At 43.8% G+C, this 22,925-nt stretch overlaps 1 protein-coding gene across 3 annotated transcripts in view; it reads right to left on the bottom strand.

The window, feature by feature from the left end:
- Window positions 1-22,424, bottom strand: part of LOC138300137 (zinc finger protein 12-like) — an 81,096-nt gene extending 58,672 nt beyond the window's left edge. The window contains exons 1-2 of one of the 3 annotated variants that reach the window (XM_069239074.1): window positions 21,927-22,415; window positions 1,891-1,953 (exon numbers count right to left, since the gene is read on the bottom strand). Coding sequence is in view for 2 of the 3 variants with exons in the window: in XM_069239073.1 (XP_069095174.1) it covers window positions 21,927-21,950 (24 nt within the window). In the remaining variant the exon portion in view is untranslated. Of the gene's footprint in view, window positions 1-1,890; window positions 1,954-21,926 lie in introns of all 3 variants that reach the window. The other 2 variants (XM_069239073.1, XM_069239072.1) reach the window with 2 other exon arrangements.
- Between the last annotated feature and the right edge of the window lie 501 nt (window positions 22,425-22,925).

Genomic DNA, 22,925 nt, shown 5'->3' on the forward strand with positions numbered 1-22,925 from the left:
AGTATTAGTTACATTTTTGCAAAAACGTATGACTTTTCCTGATGAACAAACTAAAGTTATATGTGCATAGGAATGCAGAAAATTCAAGAATGTCCTTAGTAGACAGCAACCATAATTTGCTTTATAGTTTTTCCACATATTGTGATCAAATGTAGAATTGTTTGAAAGGAAAAGATATACCCTTTCTTTAAATGACAAGCTGTTAATTTTGAATCAGGGCCATGACGATCCATTAAGTTATATTACCATATTTAATCATTTGGTAGTTGAAATTGTTTGAAAAGTGGCAAAAAATACATCCTTATTACATGAAGGGCTGTGAAGGGAACTTAAGAACGCACTGGCACAAGTTGTTAATCTTCCTATGAAGTGTGATGAACACTTAGAGTTAGAGGTATAAATGGCGTTCTTGCATATCTGAGCCTATGCTGTTAGACTGTGTAGGAGGGCTCATAACTGAAGAAGAAATAAAACATGTAAATAGTTTATGCTTGCATTTTGGAAGGTCGGTCATTTTATAAATGGTTGTGGAAGTAAACCTAGGACTTTTAAAAGTAATGTTGTCCACTGAACGGCTGCAGCCAGCAGAAGGCTAGATTCCTCTGCAACAAAAGGAGCTGCTCGTGAACTGAGAAAATTAAATCAGTTTCCAGAGGAGTAATGAAAACTATGCAGTCAGCTGTGGCTCATTAGAAAAGTTTTTATAAAGATGATTTTGTCAGAAGGTTAGGATAGGGTATATTTGGGCTTTTAGATTGTGGAGCCCCAGGGCATTAGGTTTGCACAATTCTTGCATATTTGGGATTAAGGCAGTACACAGCCCTATTCCATCCTCGTTCTGGCCAGGATTCATGCACCCAAGATTTTTTAGTTTCTTACAGATACCTTCATGAAAATAAATGTTTTGATTTGATAGATGTCCCCTCTGTTCAAAATAAGCCTGGGAATACATTGGTTGAGTTTGCATCATCCTCATATTGGATTGGGCTAGTGGGATAATACAATTGATCTCAGATTTTTGCCAAACTAGTTCTATGGTGCCATGTAAATCCAGAGAGTTGTCCTTCTAAAGTACTTGCAGGATTAAGTACTTTACCAATTATTGGTTGAACAAGTTCTGTATATTTTGTGAAGTACTTGATAAGAAGATGATGAATATGCTACCTTGACACATGGGTTATGATAACAAGGTTGATTTGGAACCTTTTGCTGGAATATGTGACAAAGAATATGAACTCACAAATCAGAAACAGAATATATTAGACAATACTTAAAATAATTTGGCCAATGGGTCCCTTAAATCTTTCAGAGTACCCATCTTCATTGCCTCTATATTTTGTGCACTTAAAATAGGGTGAATTGAGGACATGTATTGACTATAGACTCCTCTACAGAATCACAGTGAAGAAATGTCATCCTTAACCATTATTTTGTAACACCCCAATGTGGAATATACTTTTATTGTTGAGATGGTAGCTACCTATCATGCTATCAGAGGTGGTCTAGGTCAGAGACATTTCTAAAAAAAAAAAATCACCAGCTGAGTTCAATTATACAATCACTGAGAAGGAGCTCTTGGTCTTTAACAGTTCTTTTGAGAAATGAAGACATTATTTTTTGGAGACAAACACACTACTGAAGTGTATTTGGGTGATATAAATTTGCAGTTCCTGAAGTCACCCAGAACATTTATTCCTATACAACTCAGACTGCCCCACTGCTTTACTGACTACGACTTTGACACTGATTCTGTCAAAATCATTCTATTACTTTAATTTTGGTTAATGTAGACATGAATACATAAATAAACTTAGATAAAACAGCAAGAAGATAGACATGAAAAGATGGACTATCAAGTATTAAGGAGCAAGGAAAAGTTATATACCTTACCTTCTGTTTACTGAACACAAAAGACTATCAACTGACTTCATGACTCAAAGGTAGCTGGACATCCTGGAACATTTTAGCAGCAGAAAGGATATATTTTCAGTGGTCTGGTCTATTAACCGATATTAAGAGTTAGGTACAGACATGTTTAATTTTTGCTCAGATTAGGAGCTGATATAGTAAACAGTGCTTTTTGTGACCCTTGACTGATCTAGACATCGGAATACTGTGTCATTGGATTCTATTGTGCCACTGTTGTATTATACAATATTTGGGATCTACGGCCATAAAACAGCCTATTAAAAATACAATAAATAAAAATGGATAAAACAATAAAATACAATACTGTAGTAACATTTAATGAATAACATTCATTCAGGAGCGAGCACTTATTGTAAATCGTATGTTAAAAAAAACAGTTTTGTATGGTTTGAAAGAACAGCAAACTATGATCACAGTGTAAAATGTTTTTGATTAAAAAAAAAAAAAAAAAAAAAAAAGGAAGTCAAGTGTATCAACTAGACACCTTGTTCTGCCTAAACATCTACATAGATCTCAGGAACTGTGAGACAGCGAATACAATACATTGCCTTGTATCACTTCTTAAAATTCTATACACGATTCTGAAGTCCCTAAAACCCAGGTACAGAAAACTGGAAGAATCCACTTCTTTCTCCAACCATGGTAAGTGGAACAGAAGAATACAACATGCTCAACCGTTTCCTCTGCCTGAGTGAAAAAGGGGCAGGACCTATCAGGATCACAGGGGTTCCGCTTCCATTTTACTGTAAAGGAACGGAGTGGTAATGTCCCCATGTGAGATTTAATATATAATGACTAAGTGGGGGGGTGATTCAATCCCAACTAGAAAGGCCACCAAACAAAAATTGGCTTTGAACTCCATAAAAGAAGATAAAAGGCTGCTAACCCTGGCTGAATTTAAGATCAAATTGTAAGAATAGTGCCAGTAGGCACCTTTTAACATTGTTTTCAAAACTACAATGGCATCAGTGGGGGTAGACCAAAAGTTATCATATCCAATCTGACCCAATTGGTCTTTAACAGACTGAAACCAAACAATCTTGTGAGCCCCAGGTTGCCCCAAGAGACCCTCGACATTAATAGATTTCAACTATGCCCCTAGAATATTGCTCTAATTTAAGCCTAGGCTTCTATACATGGGGTGAACAATCAACGTGCTCTGTAAGCAGAACCACCACATAATAAAACACATGCACTCTCTCCAATGGAAAGTCATTAAGAGTTGGGTTAGAATGGGACGTTGAACATGGATTAAAGACCATGTACTTAATTTTACAGAGATTAATCTCTAAACCCTGAGGCCTACAGAAAGCCACAAACAACCCAAACGTTTTTGGATCCCTACAGGGTATTTAGATAGCAAAAGGGTATCTGCAAACAGAAGGGCTGGGACGTTAACCCTAGTTAAACTCGGGTCTTCATTCTCACAGTTCTCCAGCTGGGACACCAAATCTTTGATGTAAAGAAGGAAAAAGGTTGGAGTGAGCATGAACCCCAGACTCACACATCGTTTAAGTGGGAGAGGGTCTGTCAGTTCGCCCTGGAAACCACAATAACCTGGGTGAAATTATTAGAGTTTAGCCTGATTATAACACTAATGAGATAAGAAGGAACCCCCAGCAACGCCAGCACCTTCCTTAGGGACTCATAGGCACAAGGTCAAAGGAAGACCGAAGATCCTCAAAAATCATGTAAAGTCTGCTTCCCCAGGGTATCATTTACAGTACAGCAGTTGCAACCGGAACACCTGCTCTGTAGTTTCTATGCCGTCCCTGAAGCCAGCTTGTAATATGGTCAACACTCCTGTGTCAGACCTCCACTCACACAACCTATACAAAATTATCCAACTGAACAGTTTTTTGTGAACTGTCAACAAGGCTAATGGTCCTGTAATTAGAGGGTGAAAACCTGCAACCTTTCTTCGATATTGGAATGATCTTGGCCTCTGCCCAGGTAGGTGTCATAGAGGCACCTTTCATTATGGCTTTAAAAACAGGGAAAATAGGGTCACCATATATTCCTGTATGCTTTAAAAAAGGTCACTAGGAACCTTATCCAACCCTGGAGCTTTATTTGGTTTAATCCTATCTAATGCTTTGCTGTTCTATATATAGAACAGGCCCACTGGGTCTCTAATTAAGAGGGGGTGAGGAGCAACTGTAGCCACACAGTCAACTTCATACCTCCTGTCTCCCTCCAACTGCCCAGGAAGCACAACCTGGGGTTATTCCTGTCCAACAACTCCCCAATATAACTGTGAGAAGTGATTAAACCAGGAAGAGGCACACATATTGCTGTCTAAAGGGGCATGAAGGTGGGGGGTCACCAATGGCAAGGATGCACCAAAAAGAACAGTGATCCTTACCTTTGATGGCATGCAATACTGAATCCCATTTAGCACACTTCAAAGTTCTTTTGGCACTTAAAATCATTACTTTATATAGGCGACCTAGCTTCCTGGATCATGTTTCTATACCCAGCTTTAATGACTTTAAGAAGAGCACACCTCGCATCTCTGCAGGGTTTGAAATACCAAGGAGCCTCCTTCTTCCTTTTACTGGTGAACTTGGATTTTAATAAAAAAAGTATTTCTTAGATAAGCAGACATGGAATCATAAATGACACTAAGGCCCTCATAACAATGGCGGTAAAAACCACCTACCGTCGCGGTGACCATCCGTCCGCCATATTATGATCACTGCCGGACTTTCGCCACAAGGGGCACTGCTACCACCAGACTGCCATGTCAGTTGAGCGCCGCCAGCTGTATCAATGCCTGTGATTAGGCCTGGCAGTGTTCTGCTGGCGGTACGCTGCTGGCGGTAGCAGTGCCCCTTCCCGTTCCGAAAACCTCCTTGACAAAGGTAAGTCGGGCTTCCGACAGGGGAGGGGGGTAGGGGGTGTTGTGTGTGTGTGTGTTTGGTTGTGTGCATGAATATGTGAATGTGTGGGTGTTGTGTTGTTTGCGTGGTTGTATGCGTGTGAGTGCGTCTGCATGTCAGTGTGATTGTGTGTAAGAATGTGTGCGAGTGTGAGTGATTGGGTGTATGCGTGGTGCGTGTCTGCGGGTGTGTGCGCGTATGGGGGAGTTTGGATGGAGGGGAGGTTGGGGAGTCTGGTGAGTGTTGGGAGAGCCACCTACCGGTGACAGGGAAGGAATTCCCTGTTACCGGTTGGGCCTACCGCCATGGTTTTCATGGCACTGCTAACACCACAAAAATAAATGGTGGTAGGCAGGCTCACAATGCGGCCGGCGGTACTCTGCTGGCCGCCGGGCTGGAGATTCACACCTCCGGCTCGGCGACTAATACCACCATGGCGGTATGAGTGGAGAAGTTGCAGGTTGGCTGCAGCCAACCCGCCATCCTCATAATGTGGCGGTATGTACCGCCAGCCTGTTAGGGGTACTACCGCCACATTTTCACTCACCCCTGGGTCATAATGACCCCATAAGTCTCGACAGAGAATCCATTTGCTCCAAGGACACACTCTCAGCTACAATGGCATGGAGACCAATCAACACAACCTCGCACACCTTTTCCAGGGCTGCTGCAGATGCTACCATGAAGCTTCATATAAGCCTACGACGATTGTTGGTAGGAAAGAGCCTTCTGTCCAAAGGCTCAAATAGAGTATTCCTGAGAGTACTGCCAAGTGCCTCCAGTGATAAAGCCAGAGCATTATGGTGGCTGTCTTGTCTAGAAGTCACAACCATGTCTATCATGGTAGGCCATAATCCGATATTCAGCAAGATGTAATCGATGAGGTTGGAACAGTGTGGGCGATTAAATGTGTGTCTCCCTTCTCTATCAGATGGGTTCTCCCATTACAGGCTTGGAGACCACTGCTAAGTGTAAAAGCATGTAATTCTAACACAACAGCAGACCATCTTTTAACCATGGGAAGTGTGAAACCAGGGACTACCCAGGCTTGGTCCTCCTCACTAACAAGAAACTCAAAGGACGTGGACAGCTGCTCAAATTTACAGTTAAAATCTCCTGCCATTAATTGAAAATAATCAACAGATAAATTTGCCATATGTGAGCCAACCAAATCACTAACTTGCAATTCAGCTCCATGCCTAACATACACTTTATATAAAAAGTAAGTCTCACCAGATGAAAAGGTCCAACTAACACACTGGACATCTAAGCACAGCCCAGGTCTAGCTCTTTAATCATACCACATAAAATGGTAATGTTGCAAATTGACAACTAGGGCCCAAGTCTCCTGAAGCAGACAGATATCAAATGTATCAATAAACAAGTCCAGTCGGACATATAAATTTGGATGGTAATCCAGCAACGTTCCAAGAAACAATCTTAGTGTGGTGGGATAAGAGAGGTCTAGGCTGACTAAAATGACCAGTATCCGGGACTGCAGAAGTTGTAGGGAGTAGCCTGTCAAAAATGGCAGGAGATTTAAAATCTTTTGATGTCAGAGCTTGCAAAATTTGTAGAAGGCAACCCCACTGTAAAGGAACATGGATAAGAAATGGATACATCCTGCACCTCCGCTAACCCATTAACTGGTGGGTCACTGTTGTCAGGGGTTAGTATTGGGCAAACATCTATACCATCTAGATCTGACAGAGGAATAGAGCTACTGGAAACATGGACTGAAAACCAATCAGAAGCAGCTGCCCTTATAGTCAGAGGCCCGGGTCCCACCCCTTGCCTGGGTTGCAGATGTTTATAAAAGCAACCTAGGGGGACGAGGCTAATGGCAGTTTTTCATTGGGTGAACCCTAGCACCACCAAGCATTGAGCCAGTCCTGGATTTCTACAATTAATGACCACACAATCCCCTCTGATGTTTTTAGGCAGGGGGCCAACCCAACCCACCCTTCTTATTAGCAAAATGTTGCGATATTCGAAGAATTTGAAGTCTGTGGGTAAGGTCAGCAAATGGCACACCTTATTTTTGAGTTGAAGATATGATTCTTCACCAGGGCAGTGTGATGGCAGTACTCCTGTCAAATTAGCAAAGTAGGGGCAGCAATCAGCAGGGAGATTCAACCAAGACTGGAGGAGGGGGGATGGAACCAGAGTATTGCACCCCTTTACGTGTCCTTATTTGCAGCTGCCAGTCCAACAGATTGGCCCCCTTACCTTCCTTGTTCCAGCTGCAGAGGACACAAAATGCCTTGGGCTTGTGAGGGCAGGCAGTGGCCTTCGTTACCAGATAATCTTGAGTGGGCTAATTGGTGACTAACACTGCCAGCAGTGTTTATTGCCTACGGCTGGACAGGGGCTGCCGAATTGATGAATTATTTCCAGATGAAATCAACTGGCTAATAGTGTTCTCATTAGATTATATCCACCAAGTGGGACAGCACTACTTGAAGGCTTGAACCACTGTCTTAAATTTGTCCAGTGTACTGTCCCACTAAATAGGAAAAGGTACACAGTTTTCACCATTAACCTCTGTCAATCCCCGCCCGGGCTGCAGTGAAAGGGAATCTATAGAATCAATATGTCTATCACTTAGCCTGCATGTAGTCTAGTTTGCGTTTTATCACAGGCCACTTGCTTTAATTTACGCTTCCTTTTGGCACAGGGTTTGTTATCGCTAACATTCGTAGCATCAGAATTACAAGATGGAGAATTAGCAGGCAAGGGACCAACCTGTACCGCAGCCAAAGCAGGCGACAGGCCCTGGGTGCTTGATGGAACTATGGCAGCTAGACTTGTGGCTGGCCCTACCAGGATCTCGAAAGGGCAGCTAGGGCCTACTCCCAGGTCCAAAGAAAAACGCCTCTTGGCTAGGTCTATTTTTTTGGTGATAACACCAACTGCTCATGCCAAAAAAGAGTCAGGTGTTTTGCCTCCCAGTGGATTTGGAGTATCAATGCCTCTACCTCCTGGTAGCTTCCTTTTACCCATGTTTCTCCTTGATGCTGAAGATAACGCAATCATATAATAAATTATACAAAGATCAGAAAGAGAGGCAGGCCAACCAAATCCAACAACCAAGAGGGCTGGCTCGGCCCAGCCTTTTCACCAGGGCACGCGAGAAGAATTGGACAATTATATTCCCATGACTGGCTCTGCAGCAGGCTCCTGCCTCTTTGCTCTCCAGAGCACTCTGGGGCATGTAGTCCAGCCGCCAACAACAGAAGTATGTCCCGCCTTGTGGGGAGAAGGCAATGATTTTATGCACCCGACCGCTGCTGCAGCAGGTTCCTGCCTCCTTGCTCTGCTGAGCACTCTTTGGCATGTAGTCCAGCCCCCAATCACCACCAACAGAAGCACTTTGCATGCAGCGGGGAGAAGGCAGCAATTTTATGCACCCCAATGCCACTGCAGCAGGTTCCAACCTCCTTACTCAGCTGGGCACTCTGGGGCACGTAGTCCAGCCCCTAGCCACTAACAACAGAAGTGCAATTTTCTCAAAATCAGGATTGCATTTTAATGCTAGTGGTCGTCAGCCATTTGGCTACGATTGGTCCTTTGATATTATTCCTGGGTTGCCTACCCCTTAAGAGTTAGCATGTATTTTTGCACAAGAAGTTCTGATAATGGACTAGGGTCTCACCTAATTACAAAATTCTGCCATGCTTTGTGTAAAGAGCTAAAGATTGAAGATTTTTTTGCCCACCAGTTGCCATCCCCAGGTGGACAGAAAGACGGAAGGGTTGAACAGTATATGAGATATCAAGCTTTGCTACGAGAGGAGGATTGGATTAAGACCTTGAGGTTAGAAGAGTAAACATACAATAACACTGACAATTCATATATTTGAATGTCACCTTTCTTTTGTCTCTATGGTGATTATCCCCATACATTGTCTTTTTTTTTTTGATCGGCCCTTGTCTACCTCTGTTCCTTCGGTCTTAACTGATTCAAAAATCAGCACAGGAAGAATTAGAAAATGCTAAAGATATTTATAAAGCTGACGTTGATTGAAAGAGAAGTTCAGCGCCCCAATACAGTGTTTCTGAGAAGTTATAGGTACTCCCAAAATATCTGAATTAATCTTATAAACAGCAACCTATGTTTGTGGGTCATTTTTAAGTAACCAGATGGTTCATCCAATTACTGTAAAACTGAAATTATCTTAGACTATGAAAATTTAGCATGTTTTTCATTCATCTTTGTTGAAACAGTGGTCTGCAAAAAAATAAAAATCACATTGATTCCGAGCCCATGTGAATGCTGAAAATTAATACAAAGTACACTAGAATGTTTTTAGATGCACAAATTTGGGGAAACAAAGTTGCAGTGTTTGATAAAATGGAAGAGGTTTGGCCCTGAGGAGTGACCATGGAACCCACTTCTAATCGTCATGTCACACATCTGTTGGGAGAATTTTATGCAAAATATTTTGACAAACCAGGACCCCCGCCGTCAAGACATCAGCCTTTTGGGGGCGTGGAGGGAGGCACTGTCAGGAAGCATGGCTGGAGAGACATGGATTACCATTTAAGACTTGAGAGTGATACTCCAAACTTGCTAAAGCTAAGTACATTGCACGGAAGGAAACTGTTATCGGTATTGTTTTCACAGAGAACACCCTATGTGGCAGCGTCATGACAACAAACTACATTTTCCCGTAGGCCATCATGGATTCATGGGTAAATCTTTCCTCATGGCCTACAGCGTCTTTGCTAGGCAATCGGGATGTGGTCAGGACCTTGCTACATGGGTCCTAAATTTACTTTTCAAGAACAGTCGTGCTCCTTTAGGAATATGGGGAAAACTTCTGGAAGCAGCATCCAAGTAATGTTAGGAAACTAATCCTCACAATATGTTGCACATTTAACTTGAATTTTCCTAAAGACTGTAGATTTGTTGTTACACTAAAGGTAATCCTTTGTCGGCACAGGGAGGATTTCTAACTCACAACTATGTTGCACTTACTATCTATTTTTGAGGATGTATAAGGTGCTCAGAATTTCACTAATAGTTATAAAATTATCCAACTAGGAATCATGAGATATTAATGCATGCTAATTAATCTGCAATGGCACACAACTCAAACACAAACTATATCTCATCCTCCACAGAAAGTGCACAGCACTTTGATTCGATTAAGGAAGGGGTTGGAGATCATAATGATTCTACTAGCAAGCTAAATAGTTAACATGGTTGTACCAACTAAATTAAATTCCGGAATTCAAAATGGATAATATGGGTGTTTGGAATCTGTTTTACAACAGGAATGATTGGATGCCATTGGGATCTCAGTGCATTTGCTATTTTCTTTTTAGTAAAACATAGTATGGTTGAACTAACCCATGGAAGAAGGCTATAGGTGTTGCCTGTTATGCTACATTACATTCGGAATGTAGTACGGCTAAATTGGATTCCTGAAAGGTATTAAGAACATGTGTTACTTTAAGACTAACCGCCAAACTGTCCTTGAGCATCTACACAATTATAAATAGATCTTGGCAAGGAAAAACGTTGTATTGCAACATAAGAATTTCACTGCCCGTAATTCGGGCAGTGAAATGTGTGATGGGGCTGTGCCTGGGGGCCCCTGCACTGCCCATGCCAAGTGCATGGGCAGTGAGGGCCCCCCCCGAGTCCACCTTACTGCGAGCCTCTCCATAGCGGTGTTTACCGCCATGGACAGGCTGGCGGATGGGGACTCATAATCCCGCTGCCCTGGCGGATTACGACCGCCAGGCTGCCGGCTGTCAATAGCCTGGCGGTACCAGCGGATGACCATGGCAAAAGCGCCACTGTCATAATACGGCGGTTCGCACCGCCAGCCTGTTGGCGGTACTACCGCCACCGCCGGCGGTGCGGTCCGGGACCACGGGGTTATAATGACCCTCTTAGTGTCCATACTGCCTAATGAAAGGCTGCTAAAGGTTTCTTAAGGCCAATTTCTTGGGCTATATTGAGCAGCATCTCCCTGACTGCTATTCACAGACAACAAATTACAGCTCAGTCCTTCTTTTACAAACTGCAAATTATCTACTCAGACTCTTGTCTAATTTTGAAAATGTGTGTCCTCATGGGGGCCTGCTGCCAAATGTAGATAACTGCAGACTAATGAGCAGGTCTTCATTGGGGTCTGCTAATATGTAGATCAGTGGTTCCCAACCTTTTGACTTCTGTGGACCCCCACTTTCTCATTAATGGAACCCAGGGACCCCCACTGAATCATCAGTGGAATCCGGGGACCCCCACTGAGTCATTACTGGAAGCATGAGACCTAATTTGTCAATATTTGTTAATATTTTTTAATTTTCTTAGAAGTCGCGGACCCCCTGAGAAGGCTTCGCAGACCCCCAGGGGTCCCAAGACCACAGGTTGGGAACCACTGATGTAGATAACTGCTCAATACTGATTGTAGGAACTCAAAGTGCATTAACAACCATGATTCCCTGGGAAACGCAATCTGTCTTTCAATAATTGTTGTAAGGCTCATCATTGCCAAGGGTCAGATAATTTTGTGCTGCTAACCTGGCCCAAGATGACATTCAGGGCCCCAATACGCTGGGGCGACATGCTGGATCCGACCTCCTGGCATGGCTGGACAGGCTGAAAAGGGTCTAGTGGATCAGAGGTGAATGCTGGAGGCCCTCTGCCCGTGTTGAGAATTCAACACGAACCACAGCATAGGAAGTAGAGTTACATGCTGCAGTAAGGAGGCAGCAGGCCCTAGAGAGGACTGGAGCGAGAGAGCGGGTGGGACAGGTCTGAGGAACTGTAAGCATGGTTGCATTTGGCTTCCCCCCCCCCTTGTGCCTGCTCCCCTATACCCCTGGCAGGCTTACGCATAATGTTGGCAGGGGTCCTGAACAGGAAGCCCCTGTAGGGAAGGATGCATGCACGGCAGAGGCAGCTGAGCTAGGACTCAGTGCAGCCTGCAGCCCTGGACTTGCCTTGGGCCCTTCTGCTTTCTGGCCTACCTACACTCCTATACGATCACCTGGACAAGTCTTGGGTCAGTGAAACGGGCTGCTTCTGCTTGGGCCTATCTGGAGGTTGAGAAGCATTTAGGGGTGCTGCCTCCCGAGACAGGCTGCCCCCATGGTGCCCTGAGGGGGACTTGTGCTGGGGGGGTTGAGAGGAGGCCCCCTCCTTCCTTTTTTGCTTCTCACTACATACGCTCACAAATGGTTTGGGAGCACCTCATCCTGCACCTTCTGCCTCCACCCCCTCTGCGCTTGGGAATTGCCCTAAGGCTGGGAAAGACCCCAAGACCTAACTGCTTGTGCCACCCTATGCACTAGAACACAGTGGGGGGTCATGCAAGTCAAAGGTTGAGACCAACCTGCGACGACCTGGCTTCTACGACCCCTGCTGCAGCCATCAATAAGGCTTAAGATGAATTCCCACCAAGAATAGAGAAAGATCCCATGACAAGTATGCACACTCAAGGTGACTTGTTCAGCCCACTGAGACAAGTGTACAGGGTGGCCAAGCCCCAGACAATGCTACACTTCTGGTGGCTATCACTCAGTCAAGAGACATGCTGGATGCCAAGACTGGAGCAATGGAAACTGATGTTATCCTCCTCTGCCAGGACCCGAGGATGGCCGTTGAGTGAATAACGGAGGTGGAGGCCAGAGTATTCTGGGTCGAATACTTTGTCTACACCCTGTAGCAGACGGTGATCAGACAAACGACTGTGACCACGGAGCTGGTGTCGAGAGTGGAGGACACAGAGGGCAGGGCCTGCTACAACAATCTACAATTTGTGAGCTTCCCAGAGGGGTGTGAGGGTGTGTCCCTGGAATGCTTCTTAGATCAATGGCTCAGATCTCTTATGCCCCCCAAGGCTATAGCCTCCTGCTTTGTTGTCAAGTGGGCTCACAGGGCTCTGGTGCAATTCCCTCCCCCTGGAGCTCAGCCCAGCCCATTTTTTGTGAAGCGTTTAAACTATATGGATAGAGATGGAATACTCAAGCACACCTGGCCCCAAGGCAAGGTCACATTTCAGTCCCAAACCATCATGACCTTTCCTACTATACCAGGATAACACAGGGTAATCCTTTCTGATAGCTAAAAAAAAAAAAAATCGCTTTGTGACCTCAATATTCAGTAAATGCTGCTGTATCAGGCTACACTGAAGGTCATCTACTATTCTCAAACCCTCTTTCTTGAGATCACAGAGGAGACCTTCCAATGGACTCATGAGAGGGTCCACCTGAAACAGCACACTCCTCCATTCCTGGACTCTGACACATCTCAGCAGGGTGAGGGTGGTGGCAGACTGCAGCCAACCCTCTAAAACCCTGGCAAAAAAACCACAACATGTCTTTCTTGCTGCTCATGGAGGACCTCTAAGTGCAAAGGAGCAATCCCCCGGCCTGGTAGGGGGAGGGGGAGGAGCTGGTTATGGACTCCAGCATCTGCTGTTATGCCTAATACCTAACTCGATAGGAGGTGGATGGACTTGTATGTTGCTTTCTACGAGTCCCGATGTGGAGCAAGGCTTTCATGACTGTCCGTAACACATTGAGGGCAGTGTCATTGGGACGGCCTGGGGAGGTTCCCTGTTGGTGTGTTGAACCCTGCAATGGCCTGCCCTTGACAGATACTTCCTGTTCTCAAATTACAGGGGGCTGTTGGGGATTTGTTCATGTTTTTGTTTATGTTTTACAGATCAGATGGCCCCATTTTCACTGGCCACCTAATTTTCCACCCTGGTGCACCATGAGTAATCCCGCAACCAGAGACTCAGCCGATCAACTCCATGTGGTGTCTTGGAATGTGAATGGCTTACTCGATAAGATCAAAGGGGGTGTGGTTCTGAAATACGCTTGAAGGTTAGGGGTGTATGTCTTGCTCCTCCAGGAGACTCACCTCATAGGTAATAAGGTCCCTTGTCTGGCTAGATTTTGTTATAGACAGGTCTTCCACTCTGGGTTTAAAGGGGAATCAAGGGGAACAAGTATCCTGATCACAAACTGGGTTTCTCTTCCAACATGTTAAGACCTGGGGGGACCCACAGGGTAGGTACACTGCTGTGACGGGAAAACTATACAGGGAACACCTCGCCTTTCTTAGTGTTTACGCCCCTACTCTCCTGAGCCAGTTGTTTGTGGATTCAATAATAAGGCTGTGGGGAGAGTTCCCAGAGGGGTTCACGATGCTAGGGGGCGACTGGAATCATGGATCACACTATAGAATGTTGGTGTCTGCATGGACTGCCCAAGGGGTCAGGGAGTGCTTACTTGCCTTCCTTTTTTGATGCTTTGGGACTGGTGGATGTATGTAGGGCTCACTATCCTTCCAGGGAGGGCTATACCTTCTTTTCTTGGGCACATGGCTCCTTCTCCCAGTTGGACTACTTCCTTATGCCATGCTCATATCTACATAGAATTTCTGATGTTACCATGCTTGTACAAGGACTTGGTGATCATTACCCAATTGCTGTCCATCTCAGTGTAGACCGATAGTGTCCTGCTTCTCGGTGGTGCCTCTCCCCCTGGAGTCTTCATGAATCGGAGTATAGACTAAATATGGAGCGATTAATATTTTACCCACAATGGGGGCTTCGTAGAATCCCCGGCAATATACTGGGAGGCCTTAAAAGCCACACTGCGGTGGGGTTTGGGAATCAGACATTTGCTATAATACTGGGGAACGGCGGTGTCGGGCACAGAACCTAGTGGACCATGAGCCCCAGATCGCTGCCTTGGACGCGCAGAGCCAACAGGACATCGGTCAGACAGCATGGAGACAGTTGAACCACCTACAGCAAAAATACCAGCAGACCCTGCTATAGGAGACCAATCAGTCCTGGCATGCAACCCAGAGCCACATTTACCAGTGGTGGGATAAGTCAAGTAAGATGCTTAATAGATTGTGCCAGAATGCCTGTCACTCCTTTGCCATCCCTCTCATACGGGGCCCGACTGGCTCTGTATGCACAGACCCCAGGGAAGTGGCCTGCACTTTTGCTGCTTATTTCAAAAGTGTGCACGTTTAGAGGCAGGCCCTGTTGCAGAAGCAGATAGAGTTTGTAAATGACCTTCTTCTTAAGACCCACACACTGGCGGACCCCGACTTGTTGGGTGGTGACCTTAAGGGGAAGAATTGTCATCAGACCTGAAACAGCAGCACCTCAGGAAAGCCCCAGGGCCCAATGGTTTTCCATGTGAATTCTTCAAATCTTATATACCTAAACTTTAGGAACACATACTGAGGGTGATTCGTTCTGCCTCTGGACTGGAGACAAGAGGAAATAGTGGTGCTCCTTAAACCTGATTGACCGACGGTGGATCACTTCTCACATCGTCCAATCTCCCTCCTAAACTCGAAGATGAAGTTGTGAGCAAAAGGACTTGGCCAACAAGCTGGTAAGTCTGATTCCTGACCTCATGCATTCGGACCAAGCTAGGTTTATGCCAGGTTGGGCTACCCAGCATAACGTCAGAAGCTTATAGAACACGCTGGCACTGGCAAATAGATTAGAGGACTGGCGGCAGTCCTCCTTTCAGACATCGACTAGGCGTATGACCCAGTGAGCTGGGAGTCTCTGTTCGCTCTCCTTGATTGCCTAAATTTTGGCCCTAAATTTCTCTACTATCTCAAACTAATGTACACCGACTTCACATTAACAGTGCGAGTTGCCGGTGCCCAATCGGACACATTCCAGATCCAGCGGGGGACAAGACAGAGATGCCCCCTATCCTCCTGCTGCTTAGTCTTGCTTTGGAGCCCTTGGTGGTGTGGGTGAGGATAGACGCCCAGGTTTGAGTGGGGGAAGAGAGTCTCTGATGGAATAGCATCGTATGCCAATGATGTCCTCTTCTTAACTGACCCTGAACGCACGGGCCCCACATCCTGCAAATTATGCACATATTCGGCGATACATCAGGCCTTCATATCAATATATCAAAATCTACAGTGTTCCTCGCAAAAAGTTACCCACAGGGCTTTTATCGGGCAACTAAGCTGCAGACTGCCTCAGAAGGTTCCAGTGACCTGGGTTTATTTGTGTCCCAAATGCCGCTGTGGTGTGGGAGTGCAATTGTGAACCCGTACTAGCCTGCCTGAAGAAAGATGTTCGGGTTTCGTCAGTCTTGCCTCTTTCCCTGACTGGCAGGCCAGATATTTCTTAAATGGTGTCATTGCCCCATTTCCTGTACCAATTACAAAACTTCCAGTATGATATCCCACGACAGTGGTTCAGAAAACTAAACTCTACTCTCTGTAGCTTCCTATGGGACGGCGATATCCCCCATATAGCCCTCAGAAAATGTATTAAATCTAAATATTGTGGCGGCATTTCAGTGGCAGACACTGAATTGTATTACGGAGCTTCACATTTGCTGAATGACTGGTGGCATGACTTCCAGGGCGATCCCGCCTTTGCATCCGAAAAGTGATTGATAGGGGGGCATCCCCCTGGTCTCGTACCCGTATAGTGGAAGCAGTCTTGGTCGTCTTCCTCCGGCTACCAGAGTGGTTCTTAACCAATGAAGATGGGGGAAGCTGACGGTGTCAACAACGCTCTGGCGGGGCTGGATGCTGCTGCAGGTGGCTGAGCCGGAGAGTTTTCAGAAGCGGGACCTGATAGGGATCTCTACCATGGGTGAAGTTATGAGTGGGATTGTCCTGAAAATTTTTCGGACTGTCCATATGGAGTATGAGCTTCACCTCAGTCAGTGCCATTGTTACAGTTCCGTCATGCATTGACCCCATATATAAAATCCCTGACTAACCTCCCTGAATTCATACCGCTAGCAGATAGGCTCATCTCAGGAGACTTGGGAGACCATAAGACTGCAAAGATATACCAGACTCTCATCTGTAAGCAACCAGACACATTCCCCACCCTGTGAAGGGAGTGGGAGAATGATCTGGGAGACCTCAAGGACGAGGAGTTAACAAAGAGGCACCTAGGGCGGCAGCTATCACAGCCAGACTTAGACTGATCCAGTTTAAGTACCTGCACAGGGGCTATCTCATGCGCTATAATATATGGAGAATTGGGGTGATTGCTTTCCCACCTGCCTCCAATGCAGAGCTGCAGAGGGAACATTCATGCACATGGTATGGGGATGCCCTGCCTTGGATCTGTTTTGGCATTTGATGACTTTCTGCCCGGGCGGGGTTTTCGCCTGGACTATCCCACTGGACCCTAAACTTGCCCTCCTACACATTAACAACACATTAGGTGGCAACCGTTATAAATGAGTGCTGCTTTTCCTAGGACTGACCCTAGGCCAAATGGGACACAACAAAGGAGTGGAAGGCCACAGCACCCCCAAAAAGATTTGCCTATTTTTGTGTAATTGTGTATTTGTCATATGTGCCTGTAATCTGATCTCAAAACCAATCAAATCTGTTTAAAAAAATAAAAAAAAGAGAGAAGCAGACAATCAGTGCTCCTTATTAAGGTGATGCAACAAGTGTACAAAAGTTGTAAGTGCAAAACATGATTTACAAAACAGAGCTTTGGCTGCCTAGCATCAATTCAATAGACATAGTAAAATGGAATCAAATTCTCCATGCATAATCAAGAGCACTGTATATTAAAAAGCAGTCCAAAGGTGATATATTGACATCATTTTAACCCTGCTAGCTATTTAGGTGAGGGTCTTCATCAAGATAAGTAAAGATGCACATTAAGCATAGGGTGGTAGTAAACAACCCTCACCAATAAAAAGGAAGAACACCAGAGTTTTCATATCCTTAATCAATGTAAGGCATGGTTAAGAAGATCCCTTTACAGGCTTGAGGGCTCTTAATTTCATTGGTAAATACAGTCCAGCTGGTTTAGAGGTATGCAGATATAATACCATGAATTAATCTAATTGGTTCTGCTAACTTTGTTTCTGAGAGAACAATCGTTTTAGTTATTACATATATTACCTAGATTTTTCAGCTCACATGGTAGTCCCAGGTATAAATTCCCAGACACAAGTTCATGTAACACAGCATTACATTTGCATAACATGTGCCAAGAAATCGAATCGGTGTCAAACGTATGCCGCAGATATCCACATAAAAACATTATTAATGCTGTTATTTCAAGGAGGCAAAACTGCCCGAGGAAATGCAGATACCATAGAATTCAGTTTTACTCCGGTGAGGTAATACCTTGTCATTTGATTTGCGCAGGTTGAAAAGGGAGAGAAATCATTAGTACTGCATGTTTCCTCTATTCCAAGCAGCAAAACTCGAAATATAGTATTTTTCCTCAAATAAAATTTACAGCGTTTCACTTGCTGAAACGTATGCAGGGGAAGCTGGTGGGTGTCATGATTACTGTGACACTCAGTTCGATGCTTTAAGTATTCAAGGTATGCATGTCTTTTCCCGGACTGCACGTTAGGAAAAAGCTTAAACTATACGAGTCATACATTTTGAATCTTTGGACTTTATTTGAGACACTGACAAGATAGCATAAGAGCCTCTTTCAAAGTAACTTATGGTCCCTGGTGGATACAGAGAATGAAATTACTGCTTGTAACAGCAGTATGTGGCTTGCTTAATCCACCTATATTTCGTGAATCAATACATTTTAAATTACGATTATGATTTTCCCCATTTACATAATTATCACACTGCAAATCTAGCCACATTTGCAGTGAAACCTCAGCCGCCCAAGAAGAAGAATCTAAACATGGTACACTTCTATCGTCTGCCTTAGCAGAGGAGAAAAATGCAATTAAAGAGTATGCAAAAACTCTAAATCATAGCCTCAAGTGATCTGCCCAGGATGAAAAAAAGGTGGTCAAGTGTGTGATCTCCTGATGCAGAAGTCTTAATCATAACCAGTAAACCAGATCTTCTCATCTTGACCTAATACTTCACTCTGTGAAGCCAAAAGGATTAACAAACTGCCAGGGATGCCTATTGCAGAGTGGTTATGTGGAGATCTCTAGCGTCTTTCTGGCTATAGTATTCTTAGGGACACCATTTTCATCTAGAAAGTTCATGCCATAACGGGGTTTTTTGTTCACACACGTCCCTCTTGAGCCAGTGAGTGTCCTTGCTGGTGTATAGGAATAATGATTCAAGGGTGCCGTTAAAAGTATTGAGATACGTCCCTCTTGAGATAGTATATGTCCTTGCTAGTGCACATGGAAAATGATGTGTTAAAAGTATTGGGATATTTAAAGGACAGAATGTGCGTCCCTTTTATAAGGAAGTCATGAGCTCCCCTTTTATAATTCTATAAACCCTCGATTTCTAAACTTAAAATAGTTGAATTTTTTTAATGCACCCTTTGACAACACAAAAAGTCCTGAAAGTGTGTGGGATTAAACACTGAACGATGAAATATATCCTGATTTAGGAAAAAAGTCGCCAAGATTAATCTACCCCAAATTGGTGGATCTACTGCCTGCACCTCCAGCGCCAAAACTACCTAATGTATAGTTAGGTTAGATGGCGGGAGTCCTAACCGGGTAACTATTCCAGCTCTACCGTCTGACATTCCGAGGTGCAGAACTAACTCTGCCAAAAATTACAGTATGTCAACTTCACGATGCAGCGTAGCTGACCTCCTGCTGTGTCTTGTCAAGGTACCTCTGTCTGAGATCACCATAGATATGCTAACTTTCATTATAGGTCATGTGTACTGTTCCTAAATATCTGGGAAATTAGGTGGCTGGTCACTAAGACTGTGCTCCACTTTGACGATACATTTCGAGTGCGTACATAAGGTAGTAAAAACTGCATGATCTGACACAGACATTGTCTTAATTCCCATAAGAGTTTTCCATCCCATGTAGCTCCTTTAATGGTGAATAACACAATATTTGCAGAGAAACGTCTGCTCCCATGACTAGAACTTCAAATGTGATGGACTTTCTTCAAACCTCTTGGCCAAGGAGAGAAATCCGTTATAATGACAGATCGGAACTCCAGTTTTTAAACTCTGAATAAATTAGGCCTGTAGGTGAGCCAAATTTGCCGGAAATAAATATACAGGAACCATAACTGAGTTGTTTCCTTTTTTTATGCAGCCACTCAAAATATGATTAGGGGATGTTGTTTTACCATCAATTACAAAGCCAAAAGGATTAGCTTTTACACTGTACCCCCACAACGCATGTACATAAAGTAAGCACCCATGACTACAAACCAACAAGCCTACAGACATACATTTTCACAAAAACCCATAAGATTTACCAGCATCCATGCACAATAAGAAACGTATGCATCGCTGTACACAGACCAATAGCCATACATTAATCTGTTCTGCATAGGCACATATTGATGTGCATGACTCAACCTTGATACAATTAAAAATGAATTTTCGAGGAATCTGTGGTGAAGTACAATGATTTACCCATCCTATTTAACTGAATTCACTGGTAGTAAACTAGGATGGGTAAATCATGGTACTCCACAACAATTTCCTTGCATATTCATTCTTAAATCATATCAAGGGTAGTCGCCAATAAAAAGATATTTTGGATTTACCCTTAGATATTTTTAATACTGCATCCCTGCTAACATCCAGAAAAATAATAATACAAGAACTCCAAGTTTGGTTGAGTCTGCCCGAGTGGTATCTACCTACTTTGATGTGATACAGCATGCCACGATAAGCTGTAAGTGAGGATTCTTTTCCAGTATCTTTTGGATACCCCCAGTTTATAGTGTGCTCTATAAACAAAATTTGATAGAGTCATCTTTCTGCTTGCTGCTGCTTGTCATTTACTGTGCGCTTTTTAAAATGTGATAAGGAAAGATGGAAAATGACGAAATCATTAAATGATCATTTTCCATGATCCATGAAGACTTTCGACTGGTAGGTAATTAGATTCAAAGTGCACACTTCACAAGCATTATTTCGAAAAGGTACTGCAACATATATATATATATATATATATATATACATACATATACACACACACACACACAAATCACATTAACATACAGTGTTTTCAGTTATTGCACGATACGATCCTGGGCTCTGTTTTCCATTCGCCCCTGCAGTTTATTTTTAGACTTTTCCTTGCAAAACAATAGTACATGGAGTAAATATTTCTAATGGGACAAGCTCTTGAAGCAGCTAAATCAATAGTCGGACAAAATCATTTATTTAAATTAAATAGAACTTGATGGCACGCCTGCTTTTCAAAATGGTTGCTTTTGGAACAAATATTGCCACTGCTAAAACAATAAAAAGAGCAGGTGTTTGGGGAAGGATAGGGTGCAGAAGCTAAACTCCATCCCTGACCCCTGAAACAAGCAGCTAAATCAATCCAGTAATCCCAATTACGCGGTAGCCCCTTTCTTATATAGCCAAAAGGAGTTTGCCAACGAAATCTGCACTCAATATTTATAAAAACAAACCTATAAAGATGTCACATTGAAACATCAAAGGGAAAAAATCAGTCTCAATATTTTCTCTTTAAGCACGTTGACCAGTTGTCCCGGATTTGCCAGGACAGTCCTACTTTTTCACTGTTTGTCCCCGGTAAGTGTAGTACATATTACGGTTTTCAGAGGGCCATCTGAATAGAGAGAAAGGAAAGTTTTCGTGAGTTCCAGCACGATTAGTTATCAGGCCTTATCTATAATGAATGTAGTTAACACAGATGATACTGTGTAAATGCGGCGTTTAATTACCTTCAGTTTTTCATTGCTTATGTTTTATAAATTGGGGAGCGCTGTCAAATTAGTCGTTCTGTGCCCCTTCGTAGATGCAAAATAGTAGTCGTCTTTCATGTTTGCAGAAAGTCCCCTTTTTCGGTTTCCCAAATATGGTGATCCTATCTTTAAGCATTCTAGGTGTGATCATAAATATTTTAATTCGGTTTCTCAGTTGTAGACCCCAATGAGAATACCTCCCTCGACTGGATGTAATCTGCAGTGAGTAAATGATCATTTTGGAATGTTTCAAAGAAATTCAGTGTATTATTAACCTACCACAATGGTGAGTCACCCTGTGTAATGGGGGACCATGAAATTCTAAAAGCCAACTAGACATATAACTGTAGAAGTTAATGGGACCTTCCTTTGCACATGTAGAAACAAGTTTCCAATGTTCACATTAATACACTGATACATCACAACTCATTGTGAAATGCATAAACACACGTTACAGCGCTTCATACTCACCTCATCAAACTCCGGCTGGGACATATTTTGCTAAATTTCGTTGTAATTCTCCACGTATCTGATTAATGACTGCCCTCTAATCGGCCGCAGGGTGAAATGCAACAATTCAGCAAGATATCTTCCTGTGTGCCTATGAATAGAAGAAAGAGGAAAGGACCCAGACAGACAGCTCTCATCCTACTAAAAAAGACAAGACAGACACACACACACACACACACACACACACTGACTACTGACCTACTTCTCAAGAGAAACAAAGAACCCCAGTGATGCAGCTCGCTTCCCTACAAACAACACATAATGGAAAGAGACATCCAACACCCTCTCGGCTACCTCCTCGCTATGGACAACACAAAGGTGAAAGGTCACAGATTCACACCGCTCACGTCAACTCTAGCAACAACACAAAGAAAGAGCCCAGACAAACACACAGCTCCTCCCCAGAGATCTCACAGGCTACAGCAATTCCACAGGCGCAGAAGGGTCCGAGTACTGATTGCGCATGCTCTCGTCACAGACTTTTTCTCTGAGTGCATGCCCTGTTAGTGACCCTCGCTGTTACAATCTAATCAAGCTAAGGTCAGGCTATGCTGAAAACGAAATACAAGCTGATCGGCCACAGTTGGGCGATGCTGTCACTGAGCATGTTTCAGTATATAGTGTCCCGTGTTCGAACCATGTTCAGTGGAATATAAATACAGACTAGTTTCTGTGCCCTCTTGTACTTCTGGTCATAGGGAGTTTATTGTACCGGGCGACCATACACACAAATAGACGATTCAGGCGGGACACTCCCGATTTTTTTTAACACAAAATGGCTTAATTTTAGCTGTTTCCGCTGGACATTGCCTGTAAAAAAGTCAGTGAGGAAATACATTCTCAAATTTTCTTTTTTTAAATCTCTCACATTACCCGTTCTGAATTGGCATGTATGTGCTACTTCTCCACGACCTTTCAGCTGTAGAACTGACACTGTTGCTTGTTTTGTCAGAAACTTAA

This window comes from Pleurodeles waltl, chromosome 6 (assembly GCF_031143425.1).
Source record: "Pleurodeles waltl isolate 20211129_DDA chromosome 6, aPleWal1.hap1.20221129, whole genome shotgun sequence".
Taxonomy (NCBI): Eukaryota; Metazoa; Chordata; class Amphibia; order Caudata; family Salamandridae; genus Pleurodeles; species Pleurodeles waltl.